The sequence below is a fragment of the Grampus griseus genome, assembly GCF_964374135.1.
Source record: "Grampus griseus genome assembly, chromosome: 16".
Lineage (NCBI taxonomy): Eukaryota > Metazoa > Chordata > Mammalia > Artiodactyla > Delphinidae > Grampus > Grampus griseus.
In genome coordinates this window covers 23540662-23554117 of record NC_139010.1, presented here as the reverse complement: position 1 = coordinate 23554117, position 13456 = coordinate 23540662, and the positions used below count along the sequence as shown (strand labels likewise).

The following is a 13456-nucleotide window of genomic DNA, read 5'->3' as shown; positions in this document are numbered from 1 at the left end:
AGTTATAAGATTAATAGGTTCTGGGGATCTAATTGTACACCATGTTAACTACAGTTAATACTTCTGTATTGTAGGGACTTCACTGGTGGTCCAGTGGTAAAGAATCTGCCTTCCAATGCAGGGGACACGGGTCTGATCCCTGGTCAGAGAACTAAGATCCCACATGCCGCAGAACAACTAAGCCCACACGCCACAACTACTGAGCTCGTGCACCTCAATTAGAGAGCCTGCATGCCACAACTACAGAGCCCACGCGCCCTGGAGCCCGCACGCCACAACTAGAGAAGAGAAAACCCACAAGCCACAACTAGAGAGAAGCCCGTGCACTGCAATGAAAAATCCGCATGCCTCAACAAAGATCCCGTGTGCCGCAACTAAGATCCGATGCAGCCAAAAATAAATAAATAAATAATAAATCTTAAAAAAAAAAATACTGTACTGTATACTCAAAAGTTGCTAAGATAGACTCGGCGGCGACCACTGCGCAGGTCGGACCTCGTTCGCTCGTAACTCGCTCCGCTTCCTCTGCAGCCATGTCTGACAAACCCGATATGGCTGAGATTGAGAAATTCGATAAGTCGAAACTGAAGAAAACAGAAACGAAAGAGAAAAATCCACTGCCTTCACAAGAAACGACTGAACAGGAGAAGCAAGCAGGCGAGTCGTAATGAGGCGTGCGCCGCCAATATGCACTGTACATTCCACGAGCATTGCCTTCTTATTTTACTTCTTTTAGCTGTTTAACTTTGTAAGACGCAAAGAGGTTGGATCAAGTTTAAATGACTGTGCTGCCCTTTTTCACATCAAAGAATGGAGAACTACTGACAACGAAGGCCGCGCCTGCTTCCCATCTGCCTGTCTGGCTGGCAGGGAAGGAAAAGAACTTGCATGTTGGTGAAGGAGGCTGGGTGGGACGACAGTGAAATCTAGAGTAAAGAGCAAGCTGGTCCAGGGTGTCCTGCGGGCTGTAAAATGCAGTTTAATCAGTGCCATTTTTTTTATTGTTGTTCAAATGATTTTAATTATTGGAATGCACAATTTTTTTAATATGCAAATAAAAAGTTTTAAAACCTGAAAAAAAAAAGTTGCTAAGATAGTAAATCTTAAATATTCTCATCACAAAAACAAAAAAAAAGGTAATTATGTGAGGTGATGGAGGTGTTAACTAACCCTGTTATGGTAATCATTTGCAATGTATCTGTGAATCAAATCATCACACTGTACATCTTAAACGTACACAGTAGTATATACATCAAGTATATCTCAAATCTGAAAATAAATGAATGAATCAATGTTTAAAATCCCTCTGGCTTATAAGATTGTGTCTCTTTACCACCCCCCCCACCCAAAACCTACTAATAAATAACTCTTCACAACTACATTTTCTTTTTTATTATTCTATATTTGAGCAATTTTATGGAGAAAAAGAATCCCTTTAATACACTAAATATTTAACTATAATATTACCTTGGAAGGTAGCATGGTAGAGTAGAAAGAACCAAAGTTTGGGGTCAGATGAACCATATTTAAATTCTGATTGTGTCACATAGTATATGCTAACCTCATTGAATCACAAACTCCTTACCTATAAATGAGAATAACAGTACCTCTTTCATAGTATTGTTGTGAGAATAAAATGTAGCCTGCTTAAGCACTCAATAAATACTAGTTTTTATTAGTTACATCGTCTAAAACTAAAATGTTAGTTTTATGAAACTAAAATGTTAGTTTTATATCATCTAGTTCATCTTTGCAGGGCCTTACCAGGAAAAATGTTAATATAGTTGTAATCAAGGTGTACATATTATACGCCTTTTCCATGTATTGATGATCTAAATATTTATCATTTTAATGGTTATATCACATTCCCTTGCTAAGAGTATCATAATTTATTTAACCATTCTGCAATTATTAGATAGTGTATTTTTAGTGACTCTGCATTAACTACTTTATTATCTGATCCCCGTAACACTTCTGTATTGTTGAGACAGGAGGGGTATCCCCATCTTACAAATGAGGAATAGGTGGCACAGAAAATTTGAATTCTCCCAAGTCAGTTCGTTACAACCAAAGTCAAACTAGAAATCCCAGGTTTCCTATCTTCAAATTCAGTGATTCTCCACTCTGTTTAGATCTCTCCTTTATCTAGAACTACATTTTGTATCTATAGATTTTTAAAAATGACATTCTAACTTCTGCCACCATTAGGTCAATAATTTATGAAATATTAAAAATATTTTTATTCAGAATTATTAATTATTGACTGATACCAAACAAGCAGAAAACCATATAAGCAATTAAACTTCTCCAACTGAACACTACCTTACATATTTTAAAACTGAAACCCTCCATTAAATTCATTCAAGCATTCACACGGTAGTAACACTGTTCTTTTTTTGGTTGATCTGGATGAACAAGGCAGAATATCATTCGTTATCAAGAAATAGATACTGTTCTAGATGCTGCAGTGAATATAATAGTAAAAATATCCTTGTTGTCCTGGAGCTTATCTTTCCAGTACTGAAGATGGGTGATAAATAAATCATTAAAATGAATATGTTAGTGATAAGTGCAAAGCAAAAACAGCAGGAAAGGGGGATAGGATAGGAAGTGCTGCGGAGGGGTGGTCTACAGTGTCAGATGAGTGGCCAACGAGTCCTCACTAGATGGGAGATGTCTGAGTCAAAATCTAAAAGAAATGGGGCTTCCCTGGTGGCGCAGTGGTTAAGAATCCGCCTGCCAATGCAGGGGACATGGGTTCGAGCCCTGGTCCAGAAAGATCCCACATGCCGCGGAGCAACTAAGCCCGTGCGCCTGCGCTCTAGAGCCTGCGATCACATCTACTGAAGCCCGTGTGCACCTCAACGAAGAGTAGCCCCCGCTCTCCACAACTAGAGAAAGACCACACGCGCAGCAATGAAGACCCAACGCAGCCAAAAATAAACAAATAAATTTATTTAAAAAAAAAATCTGAAAGAAATGAGGGAGTGACCCAGATAGATATCTAGGGGAAGAGTGGCATTAGCAGAGGAAACAGAGAAGGGCAAAGGCCCTGAGTTGGGAGCTTGTCTGCTGTGTTTTAGAACAAGATGGCCAGTATAGCTAGAACAGAACAAGACAGGGGAGAATAGTAGATGAAATCAGAGAAGTAATAGTAGCCAGATCAGAAAATGAACTTGCCGAACTTGCCGGTCTTCAAAGGTCTTTGGAGTCTGAGTAAGATGGGAAAACCACTGAAAATTTTGAGGAAAGGAGTGATGTGGTCTAATATACCTTTGAACTGAAGGGGGTATGACAGCAGGAAGACCAACTAGGAGACTACAACAAGAGATGATGGTGACAGCAGTGGTCTGATTCTAGACAGAATTTAAAAGTGAAACCAACAGAATTTGCTGACGTATTAGATAGTGTGAGGAGAAGGGGCATCTCCAAGGTTTTAGGCCTCAACAACTGAAGAAAGAAGCTGGTGTTTATAGCAAGCAAGGTAGGGAGAGGAAGGCTATCAGAAACTCAGTGTTAGTAGTTTTAGAGATACCTACCCCATAAAAAGTACAAGTGCCAAATCAGCAGTTGGACAGACAAGTCTGCAATTAGAGAGGTACAGACTGCGGATATAATTTGGGAGTCATCAGCACAGAGATGATATTTAGAACAAGGGAATGAATGCAGATGGAAAGAGAAGACATCGAAACACTGAACTCTGGGTACCCCACTGTTCAAAGGTTGGGGATATAAGGAGGATGCAACAAGGACTGAAAAGAAGGAAAAACAGACAAGCAGCAGCTAAACTTAAAAAGTATGTCAAGGAAGAGAGACTAATCAACTGAGCCAGAGGCTAGATTGATCAACTATGCCAAATGCTACCGATAGGTCAAGTAAGATGAGGACTAAGAATTTACCACTAAATTTGGCAAAGTATAAATCACTGGTGAACTTGATAAGACATTGATTCTTAACCGTGGGCTTGAAAAACCTCAAAATATCTGGTTATTTAAAGACGTGCTTGGGACTTCCCTGGTGGCACAGTGGTTAAGAATCCGCCTACCAATGCCAGAGACACAGGTTCTAGCCCTGGTCTGGGAAGATCCCACATGCCGTGGAGCAACTAAGCCCGTGTGCCACAACTACTGAGCCTGCGCTCTAGAGCCTGTGAGCCACAACTACTGAAGCCTGTGTGCCACAACCACTGAAGCCTGCGTGCTTAGAGCCCATGCTCCGCAACAAGAGAAGCCACTGCAATGAGAAGCCTGCGCGCTGCAACGAAGAGTAGACCCCGCTCATCACAACTAGAGAAAGCCCACATGCAGCAACGAAGACCCAAAGCGCCAAAAATAAATATTAAAAAAAAGAAAGAAGTGCTACACATAGCCTCAAAACAAAATTAACTAAATCCATTTTAATTTTAGAAGACTGCCAAGTTTTTTTTTAATAGACTTCATTTTTTAGAGCAGTGTTAGGTTCACAGCAGAGCTGAGTGGAAGGTACAGAGATTTCCTATCTACCTCCTTGCCCCCAAACATGTATAGCCTCCTCCAGGTTGCCAAGTGGTAGGTAAAATTTACTAAGGAAATGAACGGTAACACAGTGGTGTTACAAAGTTCACCTTTGTAGGACCGTGACCCTCTAAAGTAAAAGTTTTCAATCTAGGCTCTCCAGAGCCCTAGAAGTTCTACAGCATCTCTTTTGTACTACCACAATGGGGAGGGAAGAAGGTATCTGTAGTGGATTGGGCTCAGGGTTCTTCTGACCTGTTTAACCAGAGTACCTCAATCAGTTTTTACATACTGTATTTCAGAAGGGTTTTACAGTTAAAAAAAAAAAAAGTTATTGAAAATCACTGCCCTGAAGCAGTGGTTCTCAAAGTGCAGTACTCAAACTAGCAGCAGCACCTGGCACCTTGTTAAAAATGCAAATTCTCAAGTCCCAACCCAGACCTACTGAATCAGAGTCTGGGGATGAGCATTGTGTGTTAACAAGTCCTCCAGGTGATTCTGATGCATGCTGAAATTTGAGAACCAGTGCCTCCAATATTTCATATATTTTGCTTAGGTAGTTGTTTGCCTTCCTTTAAGCACTGCTATCCTCAGTGGAAATCAAAACAGAAATTTTAGATTATAGATGAAAACATGCAAATATCAGTATTTTAGGATATTAGAATAATATTTCTTACACAATTATATTTGGATTAAGGCTGCCATTAGACCTTATCCAAGGGTTATTTTTAAGAACTCTGAAGTTTTTAATATAAAATAATTTCAGCTATTAGATGACCACCTAGACAGCTCTATAGAGAGGTCCCAAAGTATACTGAAAAGTCATATTCCAATATTATGAGTGAGGAATTCTTAATGTCAATTCTTGACTAGTTTCAATCAAAGATTAAAATTTAGGGACTTCCCTGGTGGTCCAGCGGTTAAGACTACAGGCTCCCAATGCAGGGGGCCCAGGTTGGATCCCTGGTCAGGGAACTAGATCCCACACGCCGCAACCAGAAGTTCCCGCACACTGCAATGAAGATCCCACGTGCCACAACTAAGACCCAGTGCAGCCAAACAAATATTTTTTTAAAAAAAAAGATTAAAATTTATCTGACATGCAACATACCTCTTTCATATACTGATTATATAGAGCTTCTGATGATTCTAGATAAGCTTGTGCAGTTTCAATTTCTTCTCTTTCAGACCACAAGATACCCAGGTTATTCTGGAAAATAAAGACAAATAATGACAATATAAATCTTCCAATGAAGTAGTTTTCATAGTTTCAAAGTCAATACTTACCTATCAGATAGTATCAATACCACAGTCTGATTAACCATGAATTAATTATTCATAATACTACTGTCCTTATGTCATGGGAGGCAGCCACTAAGATGGATTCCCTGGTGATTCCTGCCTCCTGGTGCTCATGCTCGGTATAATCTCTTCCCCTTAAGTCTGGGCTGGATTTAGTGACTTGCTTCTAACAAATAGAATATGGCAAAAGTGATAGAAGGTCTCTTCCAACATCAGGTTACAAAACACTGTGGTTCCATTTTGGGTGCTCCCTCTTGCTTGTACTCTCTGAGGGAAGCCAAATGCCATATTCTGAGCCACCCTATGGATAGACTCACATGGTCTGGGAGGTCAACAGCCAGCAAGGAATCGAGGCCCCTCAGACCAACAACCTGTAAGAAACTGAATCCTGCCAACAACCACATGAGTGAGCTTGTAAGCAGGTTCTCCCCAAGCTGAGCCTTCAAGTGCAGTCCCAAGCAGGCCAACAATCTGATGAGAGACCTTGAGCCAGAAGCAACTAGCTAAGCCATGCCTGGATTCCTGTTATAATAAAAGTTTGTTGTTTCAATCTGCTACATTTAGGGGTACAATGTTACATTTTAAAAACTAAGCCAGTTTTTCCCCGGCCACAGGACTCTTTTTATCAGACTCTGTATAGGGAAAATCAGGCCTGTTTACATGGTCAGAATTCAAGACTAGCTCCCCTTTAGACGGGTTACTCTGCCTCCCAACGCTTGTGACAGGCTTTCAGGCACAGGGATACCTCTGAGGCTGGGCTTCCAACATCTTTTGCTTACCTCCCTAGGGAAGGGAACAGAATAAGGAAAACAAAGTTTTTAAAGCAAATTCTTAACCTGGGCCCAAGGACCCACAAGTTACCCATGAAGAGAATTCAGAGTCTATGAATGTAGATGGAGAACTATTACAAACTTATTTTCACTATGTCCTACGAAACAGTATTACAGTACCTGGGATTTCTGTGGCCTATAGAAGTGAAAAAAATCTTCATATTATAGCTTGCAGATATCTCAAAATACCATTTATATTCATTAGTACTTTAAAATTATGGAAGTTATTAGACACAGATGTTATTTAATGTGTTAATAAGGAAGCTCATGTATCACTATATCATACATTTGTTTTAAAAAATATTTTAGTAACTTCTATGTTATTGGTTTCTTTTATAACCCCTACATTTTATTTTATACATTTAAAATCATTATTCTGTTTCATGAAATACAGGCTTCAGTAGATTGCAAAAGGGGTACATGACACAAAAAAACATGTTTAGAAACCCTACAGTTTAAAGGTGACATGATCACTGCCCTGAAACACAGACCTCTGGTCTCATGGCTTCACGTAATATACCTATTCTATAATTTTTTTTAAGTGACTTGATCAGTTCTCAGTGTCTAGGACTGCAGGTAGGTCATAGTGATAAATTACTGAGATTGGGCAGTTCTCTCCTCTATATTACTTATGCAATCCTTTGCGGTACCCTGGGGAAGCTTAAAGGGCTCTGGCCCACTACTAATTTACCGATTATTCTGCCCACCTAGCCTCAGAGAATATAATCTCCCTTAATATTCATTTCTTGAATTTAGAAATGAATCCACAAGTCACCTTTTCTCACTCCCTAGGTCAGCTTATTTTTCCTCTGACAACAGTCCTTGAGATACTCCATTTGGCCATGACACCAGCACAACCCCAGCAGACTGTACCTAGCCTAGACAGATTAGCGACACACCCACTACCAGGAACTGGTTAGCCACATTTACTCTATTTTGACGGGATGGTGATGCATTTAGGCTGCTAGATCCAGGGTAGGCTGTGCCACAGAAAGCAACAACTCTGGTGTGTGATAAATCTTAAATCAAGTAGAGACCCTAGAGTGTGTCTACAAACGACTAAAGGCTTTTTTTAACCATAACCTATTGAGGTCCTGAAGTTAAGGACCACGCAAGGGATCTAGAACTGATTTGATTTTTCAAAATTAATAGTGTTAATGTTTTTTTCAGTGTTTACTCCACATAGGTGACTGCTTTTGACATTCTACATGAATTATTTTTACAATATAAATCCCATAATACATCAGAAAGTACTGTATCATTCACAAAGCAACATCATGTTCTTGCCCTTGGGATAACAGAATAGGTAAGGAAAAAAATAAATATAAAACAAAAACTGCTAAAAAAGTACTACTGGTGAATTCTACCAAAAATGTAAGGAAAAAATAATACCAACTCTACACAAATTCATCAAGAAAAGCAAAGAGGAAAGAACACTTCCCATCTCATACTAAACCAAAGACACAACAAGAAAACTACAGACTGATATCCTTCATGAACAAAGAGACAAAAAATATTAACAAAATTTTAGCAAATCCAGTCCAACAATATATAAAAGAGTAATATTTTACTCGTTTGGCTTGGCAAAAACTCCAAGTGGAGTTTATCACAGGAAAGAAAGGTTGGTTTAACATTGGAAAATCAATCAATGTAATTCACCATATTAACAGACTAAAAAAGGAAGAAAAAAAATCATCTCAGATGCAGCAATGAAATAATGATGCGGATTGAAAGAAGTCAGACCAGAAGAAGAGTATACACCATATGATTCCATTATGAAATTCTAGAAAATGTGGTGGAGGAGGGCAAGGAGAAGGGAGAGAGAATAAAGGAGTGAGAGAGGAATTACAAAGGGACACAAGGAAACTTTTAGTGGTGATGGATATGTTCATTACCTTGATTGCAGTAACTGTTTCATGAGAATATAAAGATGTCAAAGTTCATCAAATTGTATACTTTAGATATGTGCAGTCTACTGTACATCAACTGTACCTCAATAAAGCTATAAACACACAAAAACCGCCCTCCTTATATATATGTATCCTGGCAGTGGGGAGAATAATCTACTAATTTGTCAAGTTAAATTTCACTCAGGAAATGCAAGTGTATATTGCTGATAGCACAAATTAGAAGGAAAACCAGATAAAAACCATTCCTAAGGCCCCCTTCTTCTGGGGAAGGTAGACGGGGACAGTCTCCCTTGATAATCTAATGTGGGTCCAGGTCCTGTATATCTGTAGTTTCCCAGGAAGGAGACACCAGATTGAGACAAAAGAGTCAGAATATCACAAATTCCCATGGACTGATACTTTCAAACTTTTTCCTACACATACATACACACACACAGGTAGTCTTTTGCCAAAATAGAATCACTCTATGTAATTCCAAACATGCCTTTTAGTCTTCCCTCTCCTCTTAGTATTGATAGTTTTGGTTAACAAGTATAAATCATTATTTCTAATGGCTGCATATTGTTCTTCTGTATGGATGTACCAGTATTTATTTAACTATAGATCTCACTAATGTTTAATTTATTCTTTTTTTGAAACTAACAATGCTGTGACAAACATCCATGTTAACCTACCTTTGCATACCTGTCTCAATATTATTTTAGAATATTGATGTGGAATTTTTAAGTCTTTTTTTTTTTTAACTACTTATTTTATTTATTTATTTTTGGCTGCATTGGGTCTTCATTGCTGCGCGTGGGCTTTCTCTAGTTGCGGCAAGCGGGGTCTACTCTTTGTTGCGGTGCGTGGGCCTCTCATTGTGGTGGCTTCTCTCGTTGCGGAGCACGGGCTCTAGGAGCGCGGGCTTCAGTAGTTGCGGCTCGTGGGCTCAGTAGTTGTGGCTCACGGGCTCTAGAGCGCAGGCTCAGTAGTTGTGGCGCACAGGCTTAGCTGCTCTGTGGCATGTGGGGTCTTCAAGGACCAGGGCTCAAACCCGTATCCCCTGCATTGACAGGCGGATTCTTAATCACTGCGACACCAGGGAAGCCCTAAGTCAAAGTCTTGACTCAAGAGTTTTGATACCTACAGATCTCCAGAAAGTTCTATGAATTTATATTTCCACTAGCGATAATGCTAATGGGCAGTATCCATCTCCTCATTGTTTCTCCAACAATAAACGTAACCAATATCTTTAATAATTTCTGCCAATGTGATACAATTTTTCTATCTCATTCTTTCAGTTTGCTTTATTAGTAGTGAGGTCAAATCTCTCATCATATATAGCAAATATTAAACGTAATAAAATGCTATAGAGTGGTAATGCCATTGGAATAAACAGATCAACTGAACAGTAGAGTTCAGAAACAGACTAGCATAAGCCCAATCTAATTAAAATACTACTGTTGTACCTCCCAGGCTAGTTCCAGTGCATTACTTTTCTTTTCATATTTTTATATTCACTTTTCTTTATTCTTTCAGATAAACATATTCATTTTGTCCAGTTCTAAGAAAAAAGAAAGCCTATTGTGATTTCAGCAGGAATTGTATCAGACCTATAAATGAACATCACGAAAATGATATGTTTAATCTTGCCACCTAGGAACATGGTATATCATTCCTTTTAAGATTATCAGTTCTATTACCCCAATACTCTCTTTGTAAATGCAATTTCTAAAAATAATATTTTAACAAGTTCTTGCTTATATATAGAATATTACTGATATTATATATTTACCTTATATCCTCCTGTTTTATCAAACTGATAGTTCTAAGACTTTTACAGTTGATGACTTTAGGTTTTTTAGGTATATAAGGATCACATATAAAAATGATGATTTTGGGGGCTTCCCTGGTGGCACAGTGGTTGAGAGTCCACCTGCCGATGCAGGGGACACGGGTTCGTGCCCCGGTCCGGGAAGATCCCACATGCCACAGAGCGGCTGGGCCCGTGAGCCATGGCCGCTGAGCCTGCACATCTGGAGCCTGTGCTCCGCAACGGGAGAGGCCGCAACAGTGAGAGGCCCGCGTACCACAAAAAAAAAAAAAAAAAAAAAAGATGATTTTTATTTTTAAAGACTGATATTCTTATTTGCTTTCTATACTATTGCAACGGCCAGAACATCTAATCAAGGTTTTGTTCCTGGTGTTAGTAAAAATATCTCTAATAATTCACCCTTCAGAAAAGGCTTACTGTTCAAAATACTGTAATTAATTGAGCGTACGATGTCACAAGTTTTAAGACACAATTATTTTATGTATCAACAAGAAAACACTGCCAAGAAAATTATGACACAAAATCAATCAGCTGTAAGATGGATCCTGATTTCAGAGATATTAATATATTTAAGAACATGCATATTAAAATCAATAAAATACAGCAAATACTGGAGATCCTATATTACATTAAGGAAGGTTTCTAATTCAATTTTTGAGATATTGAAGTACTTTTTTTTAATGTTCATTAAGATTTTAGGCAGCCAAATGGTTGAAGAAAATTTCAAATAACTGAGATTTTGTTTGAATTCAATATCTTATGGATTTCATTAGATCATTCATCCACTCAACAAATATTTAGAATGGGCCTATTATGTGCCAGGGACTGAGATTACAAATAGTGAGCAAAAAGAGATATAGTTCCTGTTATATGTGTAACTTTTCATTTAATTGGGCCATGATAACAGAATATAACCTATACAATTTCCTTTTTAATTCTGAAGTTTTTCTTTGAGACCTACTCACCATAAGATCAATTGTGGTAAATGTTCCCTGGATCACACATCCTAGGAACTTGAACTACTGAATATAAGGGTTTGTGAGCTTACTTAAGCAAAGTACCTGACACAAGAAATTCATACAAGGGCTTCCCTGGTGGCACAGTGGTTAAGAATCCACCTGCCAATGCAGGGGACACGGGTTCGAGCTCTGGCCCAGGAAGATCCCACATGCTGTGGAGCAGCTAAGCCCGTAAGCCATAACTACTGAGCCTGCGCTCTAGAGGCCGTGAGCCACAACTACTGAGCCTGCGTGCCACAACTACAGAGCCGGTGCTCCACAACAAGAGAAGCCACCGCATTGAGAAGCCCGTGCACCGTAGTGAAGCGTAGCCCCCGCTCTCTGAAACTGGAGAAAGCCCGCGCATAGCAACAAACACCCAACGCAGCCAAAACATAAATAAGTAAATAAATTAAATATACATAAATAACTTAAAAAAAAAGTTCATACATATTTGTATTCTGAACTGTTATGTTCCTGACCACAATGTCAGACTTATTTCTTAATAAACCAAGCACCATATAAATAGGAAACAAGTATTTTAAGAATTCAAAGGTAGGAGGAAGAGGTCAGTTAAGAACAAAATGATCCAAATAAAGTTATATACAAGTATCAGGTGAGTCTTGAGATCGGTTTTGAAGAACAGGCAGGAATTCCCTGGGAAGCAAACGAATGACTACGGCAAGAACAGAAACGTAAGATTTTAGATACTTTGTTTCAAATTAAGAATGTACTCTGGTCATTCTTTACAATTTCCTTGAGACCTTAAATTAAGAAGTAAATTACCTTGCATTTTTCTTAACAGAATGAACAGGATTTGGAATAGTGGAGAGTTGGAGGGTCTCGGGAAACCAACGCGTTGACCACGACTACGCAAAGCAATTAAGTAATGCTGGTGGAGTGTGCGAAGAGGGTGGAGAGGGAGTTTGGAAGCCGCTTATCACAAAAGTGCGAAAACGTGGGGACAAATCGTGTCTTATACGTTTGCCTTTGGTCTCGGCAAGAGTTGGGGCCCCTCGCCACCCACTAGCCTCCAGCCAACACCAGGGCCGGGCTCGCTCTCACCTGAGCCTGGATGTAGAGTGAGACGCAGTCGTGCGACAGTCGGTACTTGCGCAGTAGCCTCAGGCATTTCACCAGATGCTCCTCCCCCGCCGACAGCTCCTCCGTGTCGATGTGGTTCACCCCGAGATGGAACTCAATAACCGCCCGCCTCACTGCCCCCTGGGCGACGGGCCCCTCGGCCTCCACCAATTCAGCCGGCAGTCCCAAGGCGTGGTCCCCTGCGCCCAAGCTGTCATCGGCCTGAGGTCGCTCATCCTCGTCTTCAGGCGCAGGGCCCAACAGAGCCTTGACCTCTTCCAGCAGCGCCCGGGCGCTGTATTTGGATTTGTACGGTTCCTTTTCCGGGTTTTTATGCAATTCTACCCGAGACAAGGCTAGCGCAGCCTGGAATTTCTCACGAATCTCGGCCCACGGAGCATCCGCCATACCGTCCTCCACAGCCTCGGTTTCCTCAGTGTTTGCAAACAGGACTCCCGCCTTCCTTCTGCTTTGCGACACTTCACTTACGGCCCCCGAGAGCCCTACGCCTGCGCACTGCAGAACGCTATCCAATGACGTCCGCCAGGGGAAAGGCAATATGCTTGGCAGTGACCAATGGGAAGGCGCAGCAGTCACCATAGCAACCGTTGTCATGGAAAGGAACCTGTACTGACGATAGTCCCACCTCCAGCCCCGCCCTCTGCGGTGGTGAGTCTCTCTCTTGTTGACCCGGTGAAGTTGTAGATGCTTAAAAATACGATTGACTTCAGCAGATCACAAGGAAATATTGTTTACAAACATAGCTGGTTAAGTACTCTCGTTAATTGATATAAGCTGAAAGGCAGAAACCTTTTGACAGTATATAACCCAGCCCATCACTGGATAAAAATGTAACAAGGATCCGTGTATTGTTATTAATGCATAGCTTCGGGACTTCCCTGGTGGTCCAGCGGATAAGACTCCGCGCTCCCAATGCAGGAAACACGGGTTTGATCCCTGGTCAGGGAACTAAGATCCCACATCCCACATGCCGCATGCCACATGGCGCGGGCAAAAAAAAAAAAAA

The 13456-nt window shown here is 40.4% G+C and overlaps 2 protein-coding genes across 3 annotated transcripts in view; one reads left to right on the top strand and one right to left on the bottom strand.

Annotated features, from left to right (window-relative positions):
• The window catches only part of KIFBP (kinesin family binding protein), a 41482-nt gene extending 28590 nt beyond the window's left edge, over positions 1-12892 (bottom strand). For both annotated transcript variants that reach the window (XM_082674183.1, XM_082674184.1), the window contains exons 1-2: positions 12412-12892; positions 5605-5703 (exon numbers count right to left, since the gene is read on the bottom strand). In XM_082674183.1, coding sequence (XP_082530309.1) covers positions 5605-5703; positions 12412-12837 — 525 coding nt within the window. In that variant the 5' untranslated portion in view covers positions 12838-12892. The remainder of the gene's footprint in view (positions 1-5604; positions 5704-12411) is intronic.
• LOC309834730 (thymosin beta-4-like) lies at positions 474-1084 on the top strand. Its single transcript, XM_082673744.1, has one exon. The coding sequence runs from the start codon at positions 534-536 to the stop codon at positions 666-668; it is 135 nt and encodes a 44-aa protein (XP_082529870.1). The 5' UTR covers positions 474-533; the 3' UTR covers positions 669-1084.
• Positions 12893-13456: the final 564 nt, after the last annotated feature.